Raw genomic sequence first — 27,873 nt, 5'->3', positions numbered from 1 at the left:
TGTGTCACGTAGCCTGCAGTTACCTGCATCTGGCAATTTGGATTTGGGTTCACACTTTCATTCTGGAAAGTGGAGTGTCTCTATGGCCATTGTACAAATCATACGCCCAGAAGAGAAAATAATTTTTCTGTAAACGTAATTGCTGATACTTACACCTCAAGCTTACGTGCCTTGTGTCCCTGCAGCATGGACAGTGGCAATGCAGCAAAACTCCAGCGTGGGGAATGCCTGGCTTTGTCCTGAGATGGATACATTGCTCAGGTGGTAAAAACACTTTAAACTTAGTGTCTGAATAGAAATGATGATGTTAATGCACAGTTGCAGTGATGTGTGACCTGCAGTTGAGATCTTAAACTGTTTGGTTTTTTGAGTGCTTGCAGCTGGTCTTGACAGGGGCCGGAGCTCTGCTGTGGTGGGTGTTGATTATTTATTTATTTGTTACTTCTTACACCTAACTGCCAGGCTGTAGAGAGGGGGAATACTATGAAAATGTAAATATTTAAATTGCGTTTCCTGCTTGGTGACTCTACTGTCCCTCTTTCTGTTTGGGCAGGAGGATACAAAAAGGATGAATGTGTTGTTCCCCCAGCTTAAAGCACTTGAACTTTCTGCTCTTAGGGTGTCCTCTCTTCCTCCCATCCTCAGCAGAAGCAACTCTCACCTTTGGAAGAAATACAACTCGGTTGCTTTGCACAATGGCTTTCTAATGGGAGCAGTAGCACAGCTGCTGCTGTCTCTCTGCAAAAGGAAGGTGGGAAGGGAAACAAGTAAACCAGGAGTGCTTGAGTTGTCTTTTTTTTGGGTGTGAGGGGAAGCTTATGATGTCTGCCATTGATTTGTTAACTTTCAGAATTAGTAATTGTAGAATTAAAAATATTTTATGGTCTTCAAAACAGTGTTTGTAAGGTGAACAATGTCCAGATGCCTCCTTGGTCTGTTTAGAACGTGCGCGTGTGGCTTTGGGCGGGTGGAGAGCTGCCTAGCTGGACCTGGAGGCTTTAGAGCTGAAACTGCGAGATCAAACCCACCTCCTCAGAGCCAAGCATGGCTTTTCAGTCCTCGGAGATGTGAAGCTGGAGTTGCAGCAGCAGCTGCACAGGGGCTCTGGCCAGGCAGCAGCTCACTGCCCCTGGCCGTGGGAAGCAGCTTTGCTGGCAGCATCACCCTCTCTGGGAACTCAGCAGGGAGTAGAAGTGTAGGCAAACCCTTTCCCTTTGGAAGGCTTCAGCAAGAGATCAAAGGCACCTCTTTAGCCTTGAGAAGCGTTTTTGCTACCTGGGCCTGGCTCTGCGTGTGCTATTTCTTTCCTGGTTTTGATCCAGACGCTTTCCTGGCACATTTGAAGCTTTTCTCTCAGTGTGTTGTCTTTGCTACAGATCTCTTTGATATTCTGAAGAGTACCCCTCTGCAGTTGGCTTTGCACAGTCCAGGATTGCTGGCCAGAAAAACTGATGTGCTGATATTTAAGATGATAAAAAAACAAAACAAGGATTTCAGTAAAAAAGCTACATTAAATCTTCAGTTCTGTATCTACAGATACCTTTTATCTGATACAGAGTTGAGCAGATTCAGTGCTGGATTTTGTAACATCATAAGCCCTCGTAGCCAGCCATCAGTAAAACATACCTGTGCTTTTAAAAGGGCCTTTTGTTAGTGTCTGCTCTTGCTCCAAGTCATCTGTTACTAAAAATAAATATAACTCCATATCAGTGGCATTGGCCATCCAGTGACTTACCACTGTAAGCTCTAGAACTGATTCCACCTGTTTTCAAGTTTAAATGCTTGATGCTGCTGAAGTTGTGTAGCCTCTGTACTGTGTTTTCACTGCTCACTTTTGGTGGGAAGCGTGTTGGGTGTAATACGTAAACACTTCTGATGGATCAATATTTTCTGAATCTAGTCAGTGCTATATAGAGGCTATACTGAAAAGAAATGACTCAGCTTTGCGTGACGAAGTTGGAACGTGTCCATAAAATGCTTTTGCAGAACAGACAGAGATGTGTAGAGGAACATTGTTTGCCCAGTGCATTGCAGCATGGAGGTGGATTTTCTTCTAGTTCATCTGTCTTTGTTTCTGTTTCGAATTTGACTTCTGAGGTGTGCAATATGAAACTGTCTGGCACCTAAACCCGACCTATACTTCTTGAGGTGCCAAGAAGCTAATATTGCACATGAAGATCAATATTACAGGCTCGGTGGCTGTGTGGGATCTTTACAGCATCATACAGTGGTATTGCATGTTTTTTTTCAATAATAACCACATTGTAACAATATTTAGGTGTCTTGTGGACTTCCTACTGTTCCCTCTTCTGTTGTACCACCAGATCAACTGCTAATGTGGTAAATGCTGGAAAATAGTGTGATGTGTATGTGCGCCCTTGAGGATTTTTACCTGCTGGAAATAAGGAGTTTTCTCTTATGACCGGTTATTACTCCATAGAGAGATAGTCGTCATCTTCTGGAAAACTTCTCTGTGTGTAGTCTGAGAAACCTTCTTTTGGTGAACGTGCAGAACTGACGACAGGAAAGATAATGGCACCTAATTTTTGGCTTATGGGTTTTTTTGTGCTTTGTTCTTCCATAGTTGTCAGCTCAGCAGGTGTCACTGTTTTTTTGACCTCAGCCTTTGAGAACTTGGTGCTTTGTTGTTCAGCCTTCACACTTTTCCTGTGTCTGGTGACTAAATTCCCAGTGTTTTGGAAAGAAGCACCAATAGAAATAATTCTAGCACTGTTTTGGTTTGTGGGGTTTTTTTATTTCCTCTTTCATTGTATATAGAAGATTGTGGTGCTCTTTGGGAGGCTGATTGTTTTCTACAGAATTCCCTGGCACATATGCCTCTAGTGCTGTGATGATGTCTATTGTAATTCAGTGCTGCAGTCTAAGAAAACTTATCTTCCTGTGTTGCTTAAAGGACTCTGACTAGTTGTACTGATGTATCATGGGGCAACAAGTGAGCTAATGAGTGAAGATATTTTAAAAAGAATAAGCCCCAAACCTCAAACTTGCAGAATGGGATGCCTTAACTGTTAGTGACATACTTCATCTTCTGTTTTATTTTCAGTTGCTCTTCTACAACGGGTAGCAGAATTGGAAAAAGTCAATGCAGAATTTCTGCGTACAAAGCAGCAACTTGAGCAGGAATTTAATCAAAAGAGAGCAAAATTTAAGGAGTTATACTTGGCTAAGGAAGGTAAGTTCTGAATTCTCTGAATTATTGTAAAGTTTAATTAAACTTGAGCTTCAAATAATCCCTGTATGAAGACTAACAACTCTAATGCCAACTGCTATTCCCCATTTGCCTATGCACACCACATACTTTCTTTTTTTTTCTTTTTTTTTTATTGGTTAAGGATAATTAGGATTTAAGGGAATTTTCTTCCAGTACTGGGATATTCGACTGCATATCCAGCATGATTATTATTTCTGGTTTGCCATAAATGAAAAAGTGACAGTAATCTGTTTAAAAAAGAGACACATAATATGAACATAAGAGACAAGCAGAGTAAAATTCAATAAGTGGCTATTTAGCTTCCCAGAATGAATTTTTAGAATTAAAGAGTTGCCTGCGTGGTTAGGAGTCAGCAGAGCAACTTGTTGTACACATAGAAATACCACCACTGAGTTTTAATACTAACATTCTGAAGTCATGGTGTGCTCATTCTCTCTGAACAGCAGCAAATCTGGTAAGTGGAAAGATGTAGTCTAGATGGTGTGCTGTTTGTACTTTGTGGATGGCTTTTTATGTAGTATTAATTTGTCTCAAATTTCCATCTGGGGTAGAATGTAAACAGACAAACATTATAGAAATTTTAATACCAGGCAAGGGCATCTACTTCAATAACGCTCTTTACAGGAAAATTTGAACCATGTGAGCTCAAATATCTGATGAAGAATTGGACAGTAGAGATAACTGCTGTTCTGAGAGACAAATTGATTTATTTCTAATCCTGATGATTTTCCTGTCCTTAACATATGAAAGCAAAGCCAAAAAATAATGTATTAAAACTGCAGCTGCTTGCATAAGCTTATGAGAGCAGAAATACAACAGGCATAATGAAGTTCAGATCATACAGAGGGCCTATTTATTTATTTTTCTAGCAGTTGGATGAAAGGAAGTATAAGATACAAGACACTGCTGATGCGATCAGCAGTAATTCTGTCTTTAGCAGAACAGAACAGTCAAAAAACAGAAAATAAAAATAAATTGTGATGAGCGGAAAAAAAAAATCCGACTTTCACATGTGCTGAGGTGAAAGGATACAAGAGGAGAATATACAAGCAATTATTTTTCTTCCCCCCACCCTGTTCTCCAAGACCCTTTCCTAAATATACATTGGATCTGTGGCAGCCCATCCTTAATACTGTCATTTGATAACAAAGTAATATGAGATCTTGCTACGAGATCTTGTATTTTTACAGAAGGATTAATGCACTTTTGCGTATGCAGTTAGCTCAGGGTTCCGTATTCTCTACCAAGGGGTAAGGTGTTGGGCACCAGAATTGATGAAGCATTTTGGTACTGAGGGGAATACATGGAGATAACTTGGTATTCGTTGTACACTGGCCAAATGTTTCTGCTACAAGTGATTGCCATTGAAATAGGCTGTGCAGGCATAAAACTGTATTTTGTGTTAGTGTTTTTGGAATTAATTGTATGATATATATTTTACAGAACTTTTTGGTTCAGATTAACCAAAGACTCAGGAGGATAATGTGAAATTAGTTTAATTTCTGTTTATATTTGCAACAATTCGAGGAGTAGTGGATGTTCCAGTGAATGTATCCGTTTTTTAGTAGAAGCTTAGTTTCAGCAAAGCCATGGCAAAAACCAAGTTAGGCTGCTTGGTTTTTTTATGTGGGCTTTAGGCAGAAGTACAAAGGATCAAATTTAGGACCAAGTTGGTGTCAAAAATGGGGAAAAACTGTGTTCCTGTATGTTGTTCTTATATTTTTCCAGATTCATTACCAGAATGAGTTAAATAATAATGAACTGATTTAAAAGCACAGTTCACTTTCATCAAGTATATTGATTCACAGGTGTCTGCTTTGTGGCTGCATCCATTAGAAGGTGCTTTTTTAATAAAAGGCAAGGGCAAATGAAGTTAAGTAATTATGTTCCCTAAAGATACTGCTAACATTTGTTCAGTTGTTATCGGTCGATGCTGTAATATCAGGGCTTCCTTCACCCCCTTGTTAGAGCACTGTTCTTTACCACAGCAACTAGGGATACTCTTCAGATTGAATTTATTAATCAAGCTAAATGTTAATAATACTTCTTCTCAGAGGACCTGAAAAGACAAAATGCGGTGCTGCAAGCAGCCCAAGATGATCTGGGACAACTGCGGACCCAGCTGATGGAAGCTCATGCTGAAATGGAGAACATCAAGGCTATAGCTACAGTGTCTGAGAATACAAAGCAGGAAGCTATTGATGAGGTGAAGAGACAGTGGCAAGAAGAAGTGGCTTCACTACAAGCTATAATGAAAGGTAACAACCAGGCGAGCTGCTGCCGCTAAGATACACCTCTTTAGTGTGCGTTTAATGATTTGTACCTGCTCTTGCACAGAAGGTGGATAGCTGCTGTTCATGGCTTGGCAAAACTGGGCCACAGAAGTGATGGATGAAGCGTAGTTCCTAAGTTTGTGAAAAGGAGCTTGGTGGTTCTTTTCTGTTAATATGGGGATAGAATTTATGAGGAAACATGGCAATGGGAACTCCTGCATATATGCAAAGCATTTTTGAGGGACTGTGAATGTGATACTTCATCCTTCCACAAAGATAAGTATAAGGCATGTAACTTGACAAGTCTGAAAACAGCTTTAGGGTGTGACAGCATGATTCTCTTCTCTCCTGTGTAAACATAGTTCTGCTCTCAGGCAGTCAAGTGTCTCTCAGATACTGTCACATGGGCTTTTCAGGCTAGTGACTGAACAGGCTGCTCTGTATCAGTTGTGGGTCACTTTTTTTTTAATAATTCTGAGCTCTTCTTTATGTTTGCATGTTGCGCAGCTGTTGATGTTTCTGTGACAGGCTATGTGCAAGGGACAAAATGCAGGATGTAAACTGGGGACAGACTGTTGCCGTAACTGGCTGTTTTCTTAGAGGTTCACAAACAGGATCACAGTGTCCTGACCCCATAGCCTGTTGGCTGTAGGCAGTTTTTCCATCACTTGATTATGCTTGTCCCTCAGAGAAGACAAATCTTTATGTATATTGAGTACACAAATTTGTTTATGATCTACATAGATACATGAACCCAGATCAGGGCTCAGCTGTGCCAGCTGCTGTGTGTACATAAAGAAACACAGCTTCTTACCTGAAGGGGTAATATTAATAACAGAGAAATGAAAGCTATGTGACAAGTTCTGGTTCCTTTGCATTTTGAAGTAAATAAGTAGGGTTTTGTTTGTTTGGATGATGTGCTTGGAGGCACAAAATGCACTGTTAAATTGGGTGTTAGACGTGTACACTGTTTTGAAATTAGGAATTACACAGTTTTGGGAGCTTGATTGTTTGTGTTTTAGTAATGGTACATATTGAGATGCAGTTCCTTTGGATCTTTTGCTTATGTAGTTGGGTTTTGGTGCAAGAGTCAAAGGGACAAGAGAGGGAGAGGGAGTACTCTTGTCTTCATTTTGATCAATTATGATAAATAGTTGACTGGTTGGAGATGGAGTTCTTAAAGCTCTGGTTTTTAACTTATATTGAAAAGAAGTTTTGAAAATGCTGTTTTATAGAGACTGTTCGTGACTACGAGCTCCAGTATCATCACAGGTTGGAGCAAGAGCGAGCTCAGTGGAATCAATATCGAGAAAACGTGGAACGGGAGATAGCAGAGTTAAGAAGGCGACTGTCTGAAGGTCAGGAGGAAGAAAACCTGGAAAATGAAATGAAAAAGGTATGTTGAAATCTAGTTCTTTGATTTCTGTTTCAGGATACACTAGTGTGGTTATACATGAGTTCATTTCTACGCCCTGCTGTCATTCCTCAGAAATACACATAGCCTTGTTCTGCCAACTTTCAGCTCTTTGTTCATGGAAGTCATCATGACCTAGTCCTACATTTAAATCCATAAAGGCATTGTACCTGATTATGTGGATTTGTTAAGAGGATTGCACCTGAGAAGATGGTAAGGTTTGTCCTACAGCTTGTAAAAGCAGGAGACCTCATAAAGCCCCTTGTCATAATGTCAGATGAACTAAAGTAAAGCCCCCCTTAGATTTTTCTGGATTGACTGCAGATTTATAGAATTTCCTTTACACTTCTGCACCTTTATTCCTTTTCTCACATCTTATAAACTTCTTTTGAGTTTTTTAATGGGCACTACATCTAAATGTCTTTTTCTTTAAGGTAAGTCATGTTTGTGCAACACAGTACTTCTGGTTTTGTAGAAAATACAGAACCTTGCTGTCACAAAACAACAGGCTCTAGATGGTGAAAGATGATTGCTCTGGAGTTTGGAAAGATTTTGTTGTTTTTTCAGAGGTCTGTGACTTAGAAGAGTTCATAGAAGTAGATTGAGGTCCACATAACTGCTAATGATTATGTGTGTTGTCTGCAGACTTTTTCCCCTGAAAGAGATGAAGGGTAGATAACAAATGTTGATCCACATTCTGTAAATATGTCTTTAAATTCAAAGTTTGTTTATTTGGTTGAGTGTACAGTTTTGGTATGTGTGCTGTCAGACTTCCAGTGTACATCTGATTTATCCTAGTTTGGGAGCACTTAGAGCAGGTGGGTAATGTTTTGATAAGCACACTGTTTTCAGTTGTATTTATTAGATTGTGACTACTTTGCCGGAGCTATCCAAGTCTAGCCTGCAAACACGGCATTTGGCATTCTTGAGCATCCTCTTGTCTGAAAGCATCTGGTGGAACACTTGCATTTGTCTGGAAGCAGCTGTTTTGTTTTTCCATGTAAATACATTTTGAGTTGCAAATTGCCAAATCTCTATAGAAAACTTTCAATTTCTGTGATTTTTGTCATAACACTATGATTTCTAAGAAATCTGTGCCAAAAACTATGTGTATGTGCTATAAATCTCCCTTCTTGGTTCAAAAAAGGTAAATACCTTGTTCTAATGATAAGCATGCTTACCTAGTCATTCATCTTTCAGAAAATGTATTGGTGATTTATAAAAATCTCTTTATCTTCTAGTTGTTTTGTAATAGCAGGTAGCTTTTGGTTTTTTTTGTTATCATGGATGATACAAGCAGTTTAGCCAGAGCAGCATGTACTTCTGTGCACGTTCTTTGCTCAGGAATGGGCTCCCTGTGGACCCTGGCTTGGTGGGGAGGGGTCTTGCACACTGGCAAAATTGGGCTAGTCCTTTTTATTCAGACCTCATTTTCCATTCAGGAAATGATCTAATTTCTGTTGGAGCTGTGATGAATATAAATACTGTTCGTAGCACAGTTGTGTCAAACTCTGAGTAGAAGTCTACAGAGCAGGTACTTTGCGTATAGAGAGAGCAAGGAAGGACGAACCTCCTGTTATGAAGTGTGCTTATTAATCAGAAGAAGGGAAATTGGAAGGGGGAGTAATCTGATTTCTGTGACAGAGTTGGCCATAAAATCTGATATACAGTAAGCTGCTTTCACTGGTAATGATAAAGAACAGTGTAATAGATTTAGATGAACTTTAAACGATTTATTCCTACTTTAAAGATGTCACGGTTTTAAGGAGCAAATTCAGGTACAGTATGTGGCTGATAGGTCTCCAGCCAGGCTTTTGTTCTTCTGAAAATGCTGGTTGGAGTAACAGTAAAGGACATCCAAGATTGCTGTAGCTAGGCTAGCTGTCAGGCTAGCAGTGCAATGTTTTATGTGTTGACTTGGACTCACTTTTAGTGTGTTCTCTCTGTGGAGTCATCTTCGTGCTGTGGTCTGCAGATCACTTGCAGCGTGTTCTCCAGGCTTTGCTGGGCAGGAGCGGCTTGAGTGCTTTGTTTTGGATTTCCTGATGAATGAATAGAAGCTGAGAATGTGTCAAACCTTGGTCTTTGGCAGTCAAATTAGTTTGGCAAAAGGTTAGAAGGAAACAAAGGTTTTGATGATCACACCTCTGTAAGAGTCTGAATAACCCCTTTAGCACAGGAAATGTGATGCTGGGGCACCTCTTGCAGTATCAGTATCTTAATGTAGCATGTTTTTTGACAGGATAAATATTCTCATTTTATTACAAGTTTGAGTAGGAATGTTAACCTCAATTTGTGAGTCTCAGTAATTATCTTCAAAAGAAGACTCAGTGACCAGCACTCTGTTAGCAGATACAGGCTATGCTGAGTGTTTAGCTCAGTGTCCTGCTGACCTTTAATGTGGATCCTTGCCCCACTCAGCCCCCTTCCTTTTGTTGAATGAAACATTTGTGATGTGTTGCAACCCTAGTGTCAAACTTCAGCTCTGTTTACCAAGCAGTAAAAGCTGGAGTAATTTTTTTGTCATGTGGAATTTGATACAGTTTTGTCTTTCCAGTTGGTTGCTGTTAAACAGTCTGATTTGGCTTTGGGGAACCTTCTGACTGCTTCTGTAAATCGTCTGGCTCCAACCTGGATGCATTTGTTCTTCTGTATTCAGTCTTGAACCATGTGAGATGAAGCTGGCGATGCAATGTTCCTGCAGTTACAAATAATTAGGAAAAATCTTATTCAACAGTCCTAAAAATGTTGGGCTGTCTTTAGTCCATGTGAGCTGGCTGTAGGTAGCACTAAATGAATAGAACTGATAGAATAAATGAAATATAAAGCAGTCTTTGAAGTTGAACTGCTGCTCCCATCTGATTGAAGAATGTGACTGATAAGTTGCTGGCTGCAAGTGACAGGATGTGTATATACGTGTGACACTGTCACATGTCCCTGGTATTGAATTCACTGTGCCACGTGATGGCCCTCGCTTTCCTCACAGATTTTATTTGTACTCGTTGGACAAGCAAACTAGCAGTGATAAAATGTAGCAAAGTCAATGAAACATGAAGAAATTTAATTTTATTGTGTCTATAGAGTTTTCTTTAAAGCTCTTTAGAGCCCAAGGGCCTGGTAACTTTTGTATGATTGCCAGGTATTGCAATATTATTTCATTTTGTCTATTAATTTCAAGTTCAGTGGTTAAAAATATTGTCTGTTATTCTTCCTGAAAGTCTTGTTCAAAATACAATTGTTAATAAGCTTACCAGAAACTGAAATTTAGATGAGTAGCCTCTGAAACCTGTGTTCTCGTCTAGATTTAAAACAATAAGCGTTATCTTTTAGCAGCTATCTTTGCTGATCAGCTTAGAAGAATTGTCATCTGTTGAAGCTTCAGCTTTTGGACAAGCCCTCTGCCTTCCCTCCCCTTCTGAGTTCCTCCGGTAGAAGACAGAGAACAATTGAACTTTCTGAGCCTCCATACTAACTAAAACTAACCCAAATTATGTTGCTTAAACTCTTTGTGACTTGAAGAATTTTAGTATCTGAGTGTTCCACTTCCTGTTGTGGTGTCTATGGGAGCTGTTACTTTCACTTGGAAAGGTTTTGGTCCATGTGTGAAGGGAAGCCAGAGCATTTAAGAAATGCGGGATCAGGGCCACCCTTTGACATATGCAATTGTGAATTTGAACACTTTTCCTCATATTGGGCTTCTCGTTCTGTTATCCTGCTTTGATCTTTTCCAAACCACTTTTTGACCTATATATATAGTTTTGAAACATTTAGTATAGTAACACCAAAAATTGATGCTACGTCAGGAGTAATTTAAAGTTGAAAAATGGTCTTCCACATCAGAACAAAGCTATGCTAGGCATTGCTGTGAAGATCCTTTTTCTTTAAACTTCATGGTAAGTAAATGAATGGTTAATAACTCACCATGCAGTTCTTGTTATACTTCTTTTATATGGGCTGTGTGGCAGCAAGTTGCAGGACAGTTAGGTCTTTGATAGCAGAAACGTGCACGTAATTTGAAATGCCTGATCTGTACATTTTCTCCCAAATATCGAGAGTGATAGATTTGCTAACATTCTCTTTAAAAGCAGATATTCAGGGCCTAATCCATACATAGATTTAAAATTTCATTGCCTTTTGTGAATGGAGTAATATTGGCCTGTTGTCACCGAAATGACTGCTGAACTAAATAGCAGTAAGACGAGTATTGAAGGTGGAAGTTTAGTTAGTTGTTTTTGTTTGCATGGAGAATTTCTCCAAATGTCTCCAATAAGGGAAAGTGTTGTGGTGAAAACTATGATAATGGGTTATTTATCATTTATTGCATTAACTTCAGGCCCAGGAAGATGCTGAGAAGCTGCGCTCGGTTGTGATGCCTATGGAGAAAGAGATTGCAGCGCTAAAGGAGAAACTGACAGGAGCTGAAGAAAAAATAAAAGAGTTGGAAGCATCAAAGGTGAGGTGGAGTTGTAACTGTATCCTGATTTATGTCTTACATCATGCTAGTTTGATGCAGATAAGTAAAGTCAAATTTTATAAGAGAGAAATGGTGTATAGTGAAACTCTTCATACACAATATCTTTTTGCCTGTAGCTCAAATAATGTATTTGGCCGATATATGTTTTCTGATCTTTCTGTTTTGAGGGTTGTGTTACGTGTGTGTGTGTGTTTATCATCTGTGCTTAGCCTGAAATTGCATGGCTTCAAGTCTACTAGTAATAAAAAGCTCTAGGAAAGATAGCTGCTTTGCACCTTTCCAACAGCCTGCCCTTCAGGTTAGTGTAACGCTTAACGGCCACAGAAAGATTTGTGTTTCTCAGAATTCTTTTAATCTACTTCCATCCGGCATCTGCTATATTTCATGGGCATGAAACTGAGGCAATATCACCAGAATTATTATATCTTAAAATTTAAGCAAACCTCAGATTCATGGAAAGGGATACAGGTCATTGCTGCCGAGAAATCAGTGTTAAGTGATTTATCGAGTGTTCCTGTATTCTTCAGATATATCAGAACCCCTATTGAACTTTCTCATCAACTGTGAAGGGTAAATAATATCTATATCACTGTAAGATAGTTACATTTAATGTACTGTTTTATACAGAAGTGAAGATGTCTTCTGTAACAAATACTTTATCTTGAAAGTCAAGTAGGCTGAAATTGCAAAGTAACTTACCATGTGAATGTTTTAAGACATAAAAATAAATAGTTTCCTTGTGTTTTGAGTCACTTGCATTTTCATTTAAATAGATGCTCGTCACTTGCTGGAAGTCTTTCTCGTTTGTTTTTTTTTTTGTTTTTTTTTTTTTTTGTCCAACTTGGAGGTTTTTCTGAGATTTGGGAGAAGAGTGTAATGCATTTAACAGTCGTAACAATTTTACTCGATTGAGAGCCCACACTTGAGTGTTTTCATAGATTATTTTTGAATTGTTTTATAGGTCAAATTTTTTGAGATTGAAATGATTTTAGGAATAATAGTTCTCCAGGTAGTTCCACTTTTTCTCTTGATGCGAATATTTCCTTTTCATTGCCAGGCCGATTTTGGAAGATAAGGAAACGTGAACCTTCTTTTCTTGCTAAATTGCTCTTAAAGCACTTTTTTTTTTGGCTTTTTTTTTTTCATCTTCTTTTCTTAAGAATAGTCCAGAACTTTTCTTGGAACTTTTCTGCTGCATTTGATTATAAAAATCGTAGGTCATTCTTGTCTCCCTCTTTCTTTACAGGCAAGGCCTGAGTAAAATCAACAATGTTTCAGGACCTGGAATTGTGTTGGTTTCTTTGTCAGTCCTCTAGAATTTGAGCATGTCATTCTATGGGACGAGTAAAACACAAGCACACATCTCTTGGGGGGAAAAAAAAAAAGAATAAGAAACTTTATCCATGTTTCTAGTTCATTGAGGGATTGCTTTTAAAGAAGTCTCACTTTAGATGGTAATTTTTACCCAAGAAAATAACTTGGGCCCTGAATTCTTACCTGTGGTCGATTCCACTGGTTGTTCCTTCTGTCTGAAGCTGCTGATGGTCCTATTTCAAGTCACCTTTTTAGCCTAATGGGAAAGAATTGCTGTTTTGGATCTAGCAAGGAGATGTTCCAGCACAAACTTCGGGAGTTGTTAAAGTACTTTAATCTACAGTGCTGCACACATGGCAGGTATTATTTACATTATTTATATTACTAGGCTGGGATGAGGACTGACACCTGCAGAATGAGCCATGCGTTTGGTCATTATGAAATCCCTTGGATCTGCTTGAGTCAAGTCATTTTGTTTCTCAGTGTCAAGTATTTAGCTGGATTAGTGAAACAATGCCTTTCTGTTGTGTTTGGTGTTTTTTTTTTTTTTCCCCCTCTGTTGCATCCTTCCCAAGGGTATTCTCTGAGAGTCAGATTTCTCCATTTCAAAGGCTAAGAGACTGGAAGACTGGGTGTCCTAGGGCATCAGTGGCAAGCTAAAGCCGAAGGGCTATCTTGAACACTGAGTCTGTGTCTGTGGCTCGTGTAGTGTCTTGAGGAAGATAAAAAACATCTCTGTGGAGCCAGTCAGGAGCTGCCTGAAGGGTTTTGTTTCCTTTTAAATGAAGTCCTGTGATTCCTGACTCAGCAAACCATAAAACTGAATAGTGCCATAAAGAAATCTTTCAGTCTGTTCCTTGCTCCAAGATGGGCTCTATTTGCACAGGCATCATGTTTGAGAGATGTTTGTGTGACCCCACCTTAAAAGGTTCTCATCGGAGATTCTGCAGTCTCTGCAGGACTTTGGTTCCAGTTAGCTTTGCTATTTAAAAAACAAAAAAGAAGAAAAAAAAAATCCCAATATATTTCTTTAATTGTTCTTGCTCTAACTGCTTTTCATCCCATCCTCCATGGACAGATTTTCCTTTCTGTTTGCAGCAGCTTTTCATGGGTTTGAATGTTTTTCTTCTTGTCTGTCTCCAAGTTTTCTCTCTTCTTAGGCTTACCATCCCTGCTTTGATCAAGCTTGCCTCATCCTTATGTTTTCTGACTACCATTGTTATTCTATTTTGAACTGTCTCCACACCCTACCTAGTTGTTGCCTTATCACCACTGATTAAAGGATTGCTTCATTGTCTGCTCTTAGATACTTGCCTCTTCACCATCTCTGTGCTCAGTGCTGCTGCTATTGTGATCCAGCTGTGGGAACTCCAAATACACTGATATGTTTGACTTAGCAGAATTTTAATGAGTAATTTATTCAGAAATAAGTATGAATACTGCTTGTTCACTGATGTTGAATATTTGTGATTTCTAGAAATAAACTTCAGCACCTGTATGTTACCTGAACAGGTGACACTGTAACTTCTAACAAAAAGGAAATGCCTGAGAGTGTTCCTCCACTAACATGGTGGATTTCCCTCTTTTTTATTCAGGTTAAAGAACTGAACCATTATTTGGAAGCTGAGAAGTCATGTAGGACAGACTTAGAGATGTATGTGGCTGTTCTCAACACGCAAAAATCAGTCCTGCAAGAAGATGCAGAGAAGTTGCGGAAAGAACTGCATGAAGGTACCTGTCGAATAATAATTCTTTCGTCTCTTTTACACAAAGGATGCAAAAACCAACATAGCTGTTAATTATTTTCTGATTTTGTATCTGAATTGGATTGAAAGAAATTGTGGGGGGAGGAAGCAGGACTTTTAAATGTGAAAGTCCTTGAAATGGTTACAGAAGAGTTGAATGTAGAGTTCTTTTATGATGGAGAAAAACAACAGAGCTATTCATTCTCTCGAGGGATGCTATTGAATTTCTGATAAGTTGTTATAGTATTGCAAGTTTCCTTCTTATTAAAGTGATTTTACTGGTGTCTTTTGTGTACAATCATGAGCATTATTTCAATAATTTGTTGAAGGTATGGCAGTTCTGAATGCCTGGTGGTGGAATGGATTTGTAAATGTACATGCGTGCCAGTACAGCGCAGAATCACTGTAGAGGAATGAAAAACACAACCTTCTGTTGAAATAAACAGGGACGTAGGAGACCAGTACTAAAAAAAAAAGAAACTATTAGAATTCATGAATGAAGTTAAGGTGTTAGTCTTCTGATGGGGAAATCTTAAACTGTCAGTAATACATCCCTAATCACAGGCCATGTTTGGGAATTAAGAAAATGTCTTCTTTCATCCTAAATAGTTGTTGAACAAAGCCTGACTGTTTTTAATTGTAACAATAATTACTTTTGTTTGTGGAAATGCTTCTCTTTGGAAAAGAGGTTAAAAAAAATTGTTTCAGAACTACTCTTTCCATTTTTGAATAGTCTGCCATCTCTTAGAGCAAGAGCGACAACAGCACAACCAGTTGAAACACACATGGCAAAAAGCCAATGACCAGTTCTTGGAGTCTCAGCGTTTGCTGATGAGGGACATGCAACGTATGGAAATTGTTCTGACCTCTGAGCAGCTCCGACAAGTTGAAGAGCTGAAGAAAAAGGATCAGGTTACTTGCTGCTTTCCTTTTTTTTTTTTTTAAATACTGTAGATTTAATGTGATTTACTTTTTCTTTAACGTGATTTTTTAATTTTAAGATTTAACACTTGCATGTGTTCCCTTTCAACCACTGATTTCTAGGAAGAAGATGATCAGCAAAGACTTAGCAAGAGAAAGGAGCAGAAGCAGAAAGATTCAGATGATGAAACGAAAGCTTCGTGTTCTCTAGCCCATGAGGAAAACCTTACGCAGCTCTCTAGCGAAGAGGTAAAGCAATCAGATAGTTCCAGGCAACTTTGAGCACTCCTGCATTCCTCAGGGTGTTGATTGCAAATACAAATGCAAACAGTGCCCTTTATTCTCTGAAGCTTATAATTCTTATTAAGCAATTAAAAATCCTTGGAGTTGCACCTGAATATATAAATTCTAATAAAGATTGGAAGACAATATTTTAAAATCCTCTGAGAGGTGCTGTTACAAACTGTAATTTACCTTTTGCATTCTGGATGTTAACTGCTATTAAATTCTCTTGGGATTTATAACCATGTTCTATCACACCTAAATCTTCAGAATTAAACCCATTATATCTGAACATTCAGCAATTGTATTATAGCTGCCTTGCTGACCTGCTTGTTGAATTCTGTACTAAATTTAGACTGGTTGGACAAGTCTGAGATCCCCGATTGTGAAGTTGGCCCATTGCTTAGCATGTGTAGAACAGTACGGTGTGTGTGTCTGTATGTGTTACAGTATTTTGTCAGACACTCAAAGCAGAAGAAAGAAATAGAAGAATATTCACTAGTCAGTATAGAGTAGATTTTAGGTATATCATTCTCCATTTATTTTCATATTAATGTAAAGTTCTGTGTTTTATGAAAGACTTTGAATTTACTTGTGGAAGTGGATTGTTTGCCTTCTGTTGCATAGATTATAGTTCTAGAAGTATAGAAGTATATAGCTCTATAGCAAGTATATCTTTAGTGGAAGAAGCACCTTGTTTCAAATATTGGAAGATGTAAGGTGACTGTGTCCTTGCTTTTCTGGCAGGAAGACAGATTCTTACAAAAGCAGTATTATTTTTGCTTGTTTGGTTTTTAATTCTAGCTAGTACATTTTAGTTCTCTATCCTTTTCTCTGCCATCTTAAGTTTAGTGAGCTGGCTTTAAGTTGGCACTAAGTTTAGTGCCATCTTTAAGTTTAGGCTTGCCAAAGCCAACTTAAACTTGCCTTTACCATGTCTGATAATTAATGCCCGGCATTCCTCTTTTACCATGTTTCTAGAGTGGAGTATCTAATTTTTTCTTTCTTGTTTTTCAATTCCAGGTGCATGTAAATAGTACCCATGGCTCAGTCCATTCATTGGATGCAGACTTGCTTCTTTCTTCTGGTGAATCTTTCACTAAATCAGACAATGATATGTTTAAAGATGGGCTACGGAGAGCACAGTCAACAGACAGTCTGGGGACATCTGGATCTTTGCAGTCCAAAGCTTTAGGATACAACAACAAAGCAAAGTCTGCTGGGAACCTGGATGAGTCAGATTTTGGACCACTTGTTGGAGCAGATTCAGTGTCTGAGAACTTTGATACGGCTTCCCTTGGGTCTCTGCAAATGCCAAGTGGGTTCATGTTAACTAAAGATCAGGAGAAAGCAATCAAAGCTATGACACCAGAGCAAGAAGAGACTGCTTCGCTTCTTTCCAGTGTTACACAAGGGGTAGAAAGTGCTTATGTATCTCCCAGCGGTTACCGCTTGGTTAGTGAGACAGAGTGGAATCTGCTGCAGAAGGAGGTGAGTACCTGCTGCGTGTGTCTGCTCTGACCTCTGCCTGCGCGGCAGGCTGCCTGCACGATGGGGGCTGTCTGCTGGGTAGGAAGCTCTTCCTGATTTGCTTTACATGCAGGCACGTGCGGAAGGAAATACATAGCATCGTATGTAGATATTCGCTTTTCTGTCTTGGAATACTTCTGTAGGTAAAGCACAGCTGATGTAAGCCATCTTGGCTGACTCTGTGGGATAAATACGGGATATTTTTGCGCTTAGGGGAGGGTCTGGCAGAGGCAGCTGTCGATTTCACAAATATGTGAGAGGGGGAAAATGGGAGAACTCGAGAAAATGGGAAGCTAAGGAAGGGACATTCTAGTGCAACTGGGGGTGACTAGGAAAGTGCAAAGATTAACAAAAAGAGCAGAGCTAACAGTGCTGCTTTATGCCAAGAAGCTTTACTGAGGATTGTGCATGCAGTGCAATTCAGAAATGAGCAGCCAAGATATGCATAACACACAAAGCTACCACAAAGGAAGCTTCAGAAAATTGTTGGGGACTTGCATCATCAGAAACCAATTTCTGAGAGCGACAAGCAGCAGATTAAACTGAACACTGCCAGTTTCAGTGTGGGTGACCAAGGAAATTGCTGCTTCTGGGTGTTCTGCCTGCCAGTTTTTCAGCAGCTTTATAGGATGCTAGTTCAAAGCTTGCATTTGGTTTATTGCTGAAAAGAGGAGTACTGTGGGGTTCCTGTGGTTACTCTTTCAGAAGAAGAGAAGCCAAAGAGCAGCACTTTAGGGGGAAGAAAAGGGAGTGGGGGGGAGGAGATAACAATGCATAATGGGTGGAAAGGAAGACAAGATGGGGTTAAAAAAAAAAAGTAAGAATGCAGTGAAAGAGAAGAGGCCAGGCAAAGGACAGAAAAAATGAAGAACTAGTGATATTTTATTTCCTCAACTTGTTGGAATTCAGCTTACCTGCAAATCATTACGTAGGAGGTCTCTCCAAACCTATTGTAAATTTGCTAGTTTTTGTGTTGCTACTAATTTTAATATCTGGAGAAATTACAGCATTGTGATCTCAAAGCTGAGTTAAATACTCAAGCGTAGAGGATTTACTTGCCCTGTTGACATTTGGATGACATTTTACTCCAACCCTTTCTTATAATTCAGAGAAGAAATGTACTGCTTCCCACATGTTTCTGGAGGCAGGAGTAAGGGCAGGGTATGTGAATGCCACTCTCTGTGGGTGGGACATGGAGAAGCGAATACCAATTTTCAGCTCAAACCTTATTTTGAGAAAACTTCCATTTGTCCCCTTGGCCAAAACCATTACAATTTCAAAATGGCAGCTGGTTTATTCTGTTTCCCTGCTGCACGCCCCAACACTATTTTTTTTCCTTCTGTTTGGGTTGGTTTTTTGGGGGTTTTTGTTTTTTTTTTTGTTTTTTTTAATCTGCCTGTCTTCTACTTTATTCTTTCCCAATTGCTCTTTTAGCTGATTATTCAGTCTCTGATGCTGAGCAATATCGGAGGAGGGTATTAAAAAGTAAATAAAGCTTGATGACTGTTGTAGAACAAAATTTGTATGTGCCATTGAAAAATATTCAGAGCTCAGTTACAGGATGAAAAAAATGTAAGGAAGTCATGACCTGATGAACTCACTTGCTTTTTAATTGTTTTGTGTTATTTAAAAAAACCAACCAAACAAACATAAATCCCCAAAAAGTCCAAACACACCCCTCCCCCCCCAAAACAAAAACCCCATACACTGTAGTGTTGAGAATTTGGTTTGTAGTATAAAATAATTGCATGAAAAAAATGCTATGGTCTGTTGAAAGCTTTTCTCTGAGATGTCTGTTTCTATACGGGTAATTAAGTTATATATTTCCAAAGGACACACTGAATGACTTGATGAACTCTTGCATGTCATGTTGCTTTTGTGCTACTAGTGGGACTCCTAGGAAAAGCTGATGCCCTGCAGCTCATTTACATTGTCTTTTATTTTTAGAGCAACTTAATCTTGCCTTTACATGATTCTGCCACTGTCTGCTATCTGTAATATTTTGTGATCACACAACACATGTGAGAGAATGTAGCACTCCTGCATTCCTTGAAGAGTTTTATGGCCTTTATGGCAGGTGATAACTCTGTTCTCCAGGTGCAGAATGCAGGGAACAAGCTGGGTAGACGCTGTGATATGTGCTCGAATTACGAGAAGCAGTTGCAAGGTATCCAGATCCAGGAGGCTGAAACAAGAGACCAGGTGGGATTTCTCTTCCAGCTTTGGCAAGGCTTTTGCAGTTATTCATACCACTAAGGTTGCAACAGTGAACCATCTGCTGTTTTATTCATTGGTTTTAATAGAACAGTGTCGGCATACTTAAAATCTGGATAACTTCTGACATTCTATTGACATAACCTGATCTGTTACTGTTATGTGGTCAGTGAGCACTGTGTGTACCTATTTCTTAATGATTCACCTTGGAGAACCACTTTTTTCCGGTGCTGTAAGACCATGCAGTAAAGGCACTGTTCTATAAAAAGTGTTGTGCTCATGCTGAAGTCAGTATCTTTCATAATTTATATTCTAAAATGCTCTTCATGCATTGAATTCTATTATCTTTGGTACTGCAAGAATTGTTTACAGCAAAGGGAAAATTAGAGGAACTCCTCCTAGCAGCATAAAATGACTGTAAAGTTTCGGAAGATGTTTGTTTCCTGCCGTATACTGAAGAACAATTTTCAGATGGGTATGGAAGGCATGAGTCACATTCTGCTTTGAAATAAGTGATTGAAGTCATTACATGGCGATGGTCCAGTGCAGTTTGATGTCTCATGTTTCCTTACAGGTATAATTGTGATTCAAGGTGTTTTGGAAGAACAGTAAAGGAATTTCTGAGTTGAACAGGGTTTTGAGGGATTTGTTTTGTGGTTTGGGGTGCAATGGGGTGGGTAATATCTGTGGTCAGGAAGTAAATACTCCCCAAAAGAATGAAAATCTTATTTTCTGGTAACAACACAGGTGAAGAAGCTGCAGGTGATGCTGAGACAGGCTAATGACCAGCTGGAAAAGACAATGAAAGATAAACAGGAATTGGAGGATTACATGAAACAAAGTGCTGAGGACTCCTCTAATCAGGTACGAGCATTTTGTAATCAAGATGGTAGGAATCCTTAAATGTTATTCAAAAGTATGTTACGAGACCTCTTGTCTTCTGTTAGATATGGATGGACTACCTGCTGTAGGGGCAACAAAAATAAGAATTTCTAGGGTTCGTTACACTCCACCTGAGCCTGCTACAGTGTCTAGATATGTCTGACATCTCTCTAATACCACGTTAGCCAATTTTGGCCCTAAAGTTTCGTCTCTAATCTTGAAATCTATTACAGAGGTGAAAATTGGAATTTGAGTCGTGTTTGAGGTTTGAAGTGACCTGTGTAGGACATCACCCAAACATTCAAAAGTAGCCCTGTAGTCACTGTCCTTGTCAGCAGAAGAGTGGTACTGTTCTTATCGCTTGCTCTCGTCAGTATTTGACACCCAGTTAATGGACTTGTAATGAGGGCTTACTGCTAATGAGTATCTGAGCAGGCAGCAGCAGTAGGAAGTCCAAAATATGTAGTAGACTTCTATAAAATAATAACCTGCTGAAAAGATTTTTCAGTCTGAGATGTGTGCATAACTCTTCCGGAATAACGGAGACAAATAGGATGTGTGGTAGTCAGAGCTTTAAAAAAATAAAAGTCATCACTTTGGCCTATTAAAGATTACAATATTGGGTAAATGCTGTGTACAAGACACTGAATTTACTTCACTTGACCTGGAAGGCTTTCTCTCTTCCATCCCATCCAGTGTTTTTTTCTTACTAAAGAATCAGTAGTCATTAGACAAAGCCTGTCTTAGATGACAGGATTATGTTCATACATTCTTTCTTTTGGCTGGGTGCTCTTAATTAAGTAATGCTTAATCTTGCTGTTAAGTGTGTGTTGTTGTAGAATAACTTAATTGTAAAGTTTTTGAAGATCTGTGCTTTTAGAGAAAGGTACAAAAATTACTGTAAAGAAAATGCTGAACACTTAGGTAATACCTTTAGCAGTTTCCCTTCAGTGTCTCTGAACTGGCTTAAGTTCATGTTTGATTAGAATTAAGTGTTTTTGTTGTTTAGAGTTTAGTAAATAAAATATATTATTGTATAGAAGCACAGCATCTCTCTGACTTGAGCTGCATTATAGCTTTATTGAGTAAAGAATTAACAACATGAACTTCAGTGGGTTAGTTTGAAATTTCAGAGTATATGTTGGTAGTGACAACAGGCAAGAGAACATCAGTGGTTATTTCTTCTTCAAAATCTGTTTCATGCTTTACATCTTTGTGGGTTTTCTTTTCTTCAGATCTCTTTGCTTATGGCTAAATGTCAAAAGTCGGAGAACTTCCTCAGTGAACTGCAGCAGGCGTTTTCGCAAGCAAAGAGAAGTGTCCAGGAGCAAATGGTAAGGCAGCTTAAACCCGGAGATCGCTTGACCAGCACTGTTTGTCTAACCTTTGGAGCTCAGTGTGTTTGTAAAAAGCTTTGTCTTGCTGCCCAGCCAAGCTTGGCTAACGAGCTGTGCATCTTAACACGTAAAGATACTGATCAAGTGAGCTCTGACAGCAAGTGCTGGACCTGTTTGTAGGTACTTTCTGTGTGTAGGCATATTGATTAATATGGAGATTATTAGTGAACTTCTTTTCCCTCTTATTCATTACGTACATTCCATGCCCATTTAGTATCTTATTTAATCTCAGATCTGAAGACAGAATAGATTTTCTCAAGACAATTTTTTAGGATTCATCACATGTACCGTCACTAGTGAATATTATCTTGAGTTTGAGAGATGAATGCTCAGTGTTTTCACAGGTCTGACTTAAAATATCAGCCCTGACACCCAGGAAGAGAGATACGTATGGGAACTTTATTTATTTTTTTTTTTAAACTATTTTGAGCATCTTGTAGGAATTAAGCCAGAGAACAGGAATAGGACCTCGTTTTCTAGGGCAGAACAAAGTCTGACTTCCTTAGAGCAGTTCATTCCCTTCTATATTAGAATCAAGTTTCTTCTTTTTTCCTCCCTTGCACAGCATTGTAGAGACTTAAGAGCGTTCATTCTCCTGAATCCCAGTATTGCGTTTTTGGAGTCTGGGACTGTCTGTAGGACATCATGACATGGCTTGTAGAAATGTTCTGTTTGATGTTCTGCATGAGATCACACTCATTGGAGATGCAGGAGATTAGAAAATGTGTTGATCTGTAAATACTGTTCATGCTGTCCACCTATAATACAAAGGGCAGCCTCTGTCAGAGTTCAAGTCCCTGTTTCCCTATAGCGAAGGAAAGTTCTCAGGAAAGTTTGCTAGATTTTTTTCTCTTTCAGTGTAAGCAAAACCATGTTTTCTTAATCGTTTTTCTTTGCAAGAGAATTGGCTGTTTTGATGTTTTCCTCAAAAGACAGTAGGAGGCAGACACATGCCATTGAAAGTTTCAGGATGAGTGTTTAAGGTTTTTGAATAACCTGGTCTTACAGCTGAGTTGTTAGGTGATTTTAATAAACATCACTGCCGGTTCCCAACACCACACGTGATCCCCTTCTCCCCAGCCCTGCTGTGAGCACAGCTAGCTAATGGATAAATGGGGAAGAAAACTGGGGGACTTAACGATGCTGTATGTATCACTTGCTTCCTCCTATCTGCCTGTCCATTTAAGATTGATCTTGCCTTTATTTCTGGTGCGTGCGCCGGGCGAGAGAGAGCTGATCATATTGATCCACACAAACATTTTGTTTCCTTTCTTTATGAAGAATATCAATTCACCAGATTTTTGAAAGCAGTGATAGTAAATGGGGCACAAAGAGGTCTGAGGGTGACCCTAAGTGAGACTTTATGCTTTTTTTTTTTTCACATTGGAGGCTGTCCTGACACAGTCAAGGGAGCAGGTTTCAGAAGAGTTGGCGAGACTGCAAAAAGATAATGAAAGTCTTCAAGGAAAACATAGCTTGCATGTGTCTTTGCAGCAAGCTGAAGATTTCATTCTACCAGAGGCAGCAGAGGTAAAACATTTAAAAATCATTAACACAAATAATGCATGCGACTAGATCTTGCTGGAAGAATCTTCTTTATCAAAAAACTGACTCAAATAGCACAAGGAACAATAATCTGGATTTTAACCCTGTAAGTCTGTGATGTACAAAATCAGCAGTCTGATCCCAGTGTGCCATGAGCATGCTTCAGGGTATGGATAGATAATAATAAAATGAGTTAACTATGGCCTGACAGCTGCTCCGTTGTCAGTACGGTGTGGGCTTATCCCAGTTCAGCTAGTTCAAGCTTTATTTTGCAACTGGGCACACAAGCGTTCAGTCACCCATGTAGGTATTGATTCAATAAATTAAGCTAAGTCAGTCACTTTAATTTCTGTCCAGGCGTTAAGACCAGTAATAATCCTGAGGTTTGAGTAGTGATAAGCCTCTTCATCCTTTTCATGGCCACTCCCTTGTGCTCAAACACATCGAGCTTAAAAGATTGTGGGGGATGAAGGGCAGGAGGAGAGGTTCACGTCTGGAGACATGAATCTTTACACGTTCTTCATTTACTATAGCCAAGCAAACTGTGATTTTTGTTTCAGTACCTTGCTGGATGCAAGATCTGGTGTGGTGGGACAAACCTTGGGGTAGTGTAACTTTGTCTTTGGCTTGTATGATGATAAATATAGTATTGTGTGTATCTGAAGATCATAACACAAATATTTCCTGATCATTAATTCAGGAGCTCCGTGAGCTGATTTTAAAATATCGTGAAGACATAATTAGTGTGCGGACAGCAGCAGATCACCTTGAGGAGAAACTTAAGGCGGAGATTTTATTCTTAAAAGAACAGATTCAAGCTGAACAATATTTGAAAGAAAATATAGAAGAAACTCTACAGCTGGAAATAGAAAATTGCAAAGAGGAAATAGGTGAGCAGGGGTAAACCAGTCTTAGGAATATTAGAAATTATTAAGATTAATTAAGACTTGACTTTGTGATAAGTAGACTTGCCTGAATTTTAAAAACTGTCCACTTTTGATAGCAGATACGCCAAAGCTGTGCAGCTGAAAACAAAAGTACAATTATTTGTTTACCTTTGAGATACCTTTGATGTCGCATGTGCTTAATTCTCCTTTAAATATTAACCGAAGTAAAGAGGGTCTGTCCAGTTTCCTGTGCTTTTCTTGCATTTAAGCTTTAATGTTCTTGTTTTCCAGCTTCCATTTCCAGTTTAAAGGCTGAACTGGAAAGAATAAAAGTGGAAAAGGAACAGGTAAGGAGCCATTCACTGTGCAATTTTTGGTTTTGTTTTTAAAGAAAATCGTATTCTTTTTTTCTGCTAGTTCTATCAGTGGCACAGTGCTGATGTCTTTGCTCACATCAACCTCTTCATATCAGAGAAAATGAACTTTTTTCCCATCTGCCTTTGAGGTGTCAGTAACACTTCAAATATATTTTTCTGTGATGTTATTGTGCCCAGTAAAAGAGCTGAACTAAGGAGAGAATTCTGAATCACGTAACATTATTGTTCCTTCATCTCAACCTGCTTGTGGGATGCTGGAGGGCTGGTATATCTGCATAGGTGACCGTTCCTTTCTTGAAGAAGGAACAGCAGTCCGTGCATCTGCACAGATCTTCTTACTGGAGGCACTGACACTGCACTGGACACTCTCAGTCTGTTGCAGCTCTTGGTATCAACAGAGTGCAGGTGTGCCTGCGTTGGAACTGCACCCGGGTAGCTTTCCTGAGTGTTTCGGAGGAAACACGGAAGGTCACGTGTGGAACTTCGAAGGGCAGGATAGCTGCATTGATGGCAGTGTAGGACTGGGACATGTTTATAGTTCTGTTGCTTAAAAGGTGTTTGTCTGTCTGTAACCTAGATATTGGGTTAATTAATAACCTCAATGTCAGGTTTGGCCATTTTTCTCCAGCTCTCAAAAGAACTAAATGGAGACTAGAGGCGTTATTTAGGTGTTTTCTCTGTCCCTAGGAGAGATGATTGAGGTTTATTTCTGAGTCCTGGGAAAGGCTACACCTCCTGTATGGAGGGACTGTGAGAAACTGAACTAGTAGGAGTTTTTGTTAATACTCTTTTTAATTATTATTATACAGTTGGAAAGTTCTTCACAGGAAAACTTGCAGCAGCTGGAGAGTCTGCAGGAAGCAAAAAACACTCTAGAAGAACAGCTGAAGAAGGAGACGGCAGCAAAGGTAGCTATGATGTCCGGATATGAAGTATATGTACATCTTTTATGATGATCAAACTGTGGTCAGAGAACATATCACTACAAAAGAATGGAAAAGGAAGCTTTTGAATGGTAATAAATGCTGGCAGTGAAATAGTGTCCATTGGATGTGGTTTAAATCCTCATCCCAATCACTTTGCACTTGGATTTGTAAAGCAGTGGATCAGAAGTGCTGCTAATTTGAATATCTCTTTTGGATTTTCTTCCAAAGTTAGGTTTCAATAACATCTCTGCGTATAGAAAGCTTCCTGACTAACCAAACCGTGGTTTGAATGCTTTGATACTTTTGAATAAATGTTGTTTTGTTGTTGCTGTACAAAGGAGTCCTACTTTGGCAGTCAGATGAATTAACTGTGATCTGATTTTTCTCTTTTTTTTTCCCTTGTTTTTTTTCCCCCTCCACCAAAGACTTTTTTCACTAAACCTCGAGACAGCACGACAGTTATATTTTCACGAGCAGATTACTGCCCTTCATCTATGGTCACGTTCCATTAGAACTCAGAAATCTGCTTTTTTTATTTTGAGATCCTTGGACATAGTGCTGTTAAAAGACATGGGGCTTTTTCATGCTTTAACCAGTCTAATCATGAGAATGTTTGTCTGGTAGGTATTAGCCTCTGATTTTGCAGTTAGGAAAATTGAGGTGCAGAGAGTGATTGGTTTAATTTCTTGCCAGGACTCTGAGAATAACCATGCTGCTTTGCTCTAGTATCATGCTTTCATCAGTTTATACGAGCTTCTTCTTTTTTTGTACAGTTTAAGCATAGCATAAAGCATGTCTTTCTCTTCAGGCAAACCTTGAACAGCTGGTATTTGAAGAGAAGAATAAAGCTCAGCGGTTGCAGACTGAATTAGATGTCAGTGAGCAAGTGCAGAGAGATTTTGTAAAGCTTTCTCAGACACTTCAGGTAAGGGAAGTGCAATCAACTTGTAAGGTGCTACTTGTGTTTCTTTACTTCTCCAGAGCAGTAGAAAACAACAAGTAGCGGTTGTAAATTTCTACATGAAGCTTGTGCACCTTCACACCTTGCATTGTTCAGCCACTGATGATTTGTTCTCTTCTGCTTGCATAGGTACTAGGGGTTGCTAACGTTGCCTGTTGGCTCAGTTCTGGTTTTGGGTCTGTGGTCCTCCATCGGCATGTTTTACTGGCTCACTGCATGTGTTGGTTTTCTGTAGGTGCAGCTGGAGCGGATCCGGCAGGCAGATTCCCTGGAGAGCATCCGTGCAATCCTGAATGACACAAAACTGACGGACATTAATCAGCTTCCTGAAACATGACACCCTGATGAGCGGGCTCCAAGGCTGCATTTGGGGTTTTTAACTCATCTTTATAGCAACATTAATTATTATTTAACTCTAACCGACAGAGCAGAAGACAACAGAGGGGAGCAATGACTTAAGTTTTGTTTCTAGAGGGGAAAAAGATTTCGTACTGGGCCAGAAGAGAGCACAAGGGTGACTTACAGCGTAGGAAGGAGAACTTTCTAATGGAAACACTAACGAGTGCGGTGTTTCATGTTCCACTGAGTGGGATCAGTCCTTACATTCTGAAAAACTTCCCCTCTTTCAGCCAACTTCGTAACCTAATACAGAGTTTTGGAACATTTACCCTGTCTTTCCCTCTCTCCTTTCCCCCCCCACTACTGTGATCAAAGTAGCTGCTGGAAACCATATTGTCCCTCCAAAACATTGAAGAGCAAAGTGGTTGAAGTTTTTCTGTTTGAATAGTCAGTAACAGTATTCAGCTAGCAGAGAGAATGAGGTGTAGAGTATGCTGTATGAATATTTTATATTAAAATATGACTTTATTAGCAGGACACTGGATATTGATCTTATTTCATAACTCAGTACTTTTTTTTTTTTCACCATTGACTTTGTGTTGAAAAATCTGAATGCTGCTGAAATGTGGTGGACATGAGTGAGCTGTGTGTCTCCTGAACACATAAATGCTAATCCAAAAAAATGAAAAATGTACTGAGAATTTGGCTCCTTGAAATTTTTGCGTTGAATTCTGATACTTAAAGAAAAGCACAAGAAATGCACTGTTTTGTAACTTCTTTTCACAGATGTAATCCATAATGTGGAACTACAACTGGTTGTTTCTCATCTCTAAAGCTGAGCAGTACCTGTAATCCCTTCTGTGTTAAAAAAAAAAACCACAAAAAACCCCCAAAAAACCCCAACAAAAACCTAGTAAGAACCCTAGGCATTGTCTGAGCATTAGCATGGGTTTATACAGGTCTGCTTTGCTCCAGTGGATGACGCCAGCTGTACGTTGCTAGGTTTTGCTGGAAAGTGTCGAGGTAAGGTGCTGAATGAAGCAGCCAGCTTGACCCACCTCTTCTGGGTCAGCGTAATTGTATGCAACACAGTGATTGCACTCAGTCACAGAGCACAGATGTTCTGGAGCTGCATTGTTCTGATGGTTCAAGTTTGAAAG

At 39.3% G+C, this 27,873-nt stretch overlaps 1 protein-coding gene across 1 annotated transcript; it reads left to right on the top strand.

The window, feature by feature from the left end:
• Positions 1–2,872: 2,872 nt before the first annotated feature.
• RABEP1 (rabaptin, RAB GTPase binding effector protein 1) lies at positions 2,873–27,250 on the top strand. The gene is made up of 17 exons (XM_010075715.1): positions 2,873–3,193; positions 5,287–5,490; positions 6,741–6,901; positions 11,253–11,372; positions 14,303–14,438; positions 15,186–15,364; positions 15,497–15,622; positions 16,679–17,146; positions 19,283–19,387; positions 20,147–20,263; positions 21,517–21,615; positions 23,068–23,208; positions 23,924–24,113; positions 24,402–24,457; positions 25,297–25,395; positions 26,222–26,338; positions 26,610–27,250. The coding sequence occupies exons 2-17, from the start codon at positions 5,358–5,360 to the stop codon at positions 26,709–26,711; spliced, it is 2,349 nt and encodes a 782-aa protein (XP_010074017.1). The 5' UTR covers positions 2,873–3,193; positions 5,287–5,357; the 3' UTR covers positions 26,712–27,250.
• Positions 27,251–27,873: the final 623 nt, after the last annotated feature.

The sequence above is a fragment of the Pterocles gutturalis genome, unplaced genomic scaffold (genome assembly GCF_000699245.1).
Source record: "Pterocles gutturalis isolate BGI_N339 unplaced genomic scaffold, ASM69924v1 scaffold46817, whole genome shotgun sequence".
NCBI lineage: Eukaryota > Metazoa > Chordata > Aves > Pterocliformes > Pteroclidae > Pterocles > Pterocles gutturalis.
The sequence above is the reverse complement of the archived record's forward strand: the minus strand, read 5'-3'. Positions and strand labels throughout refer to the sequence as shown.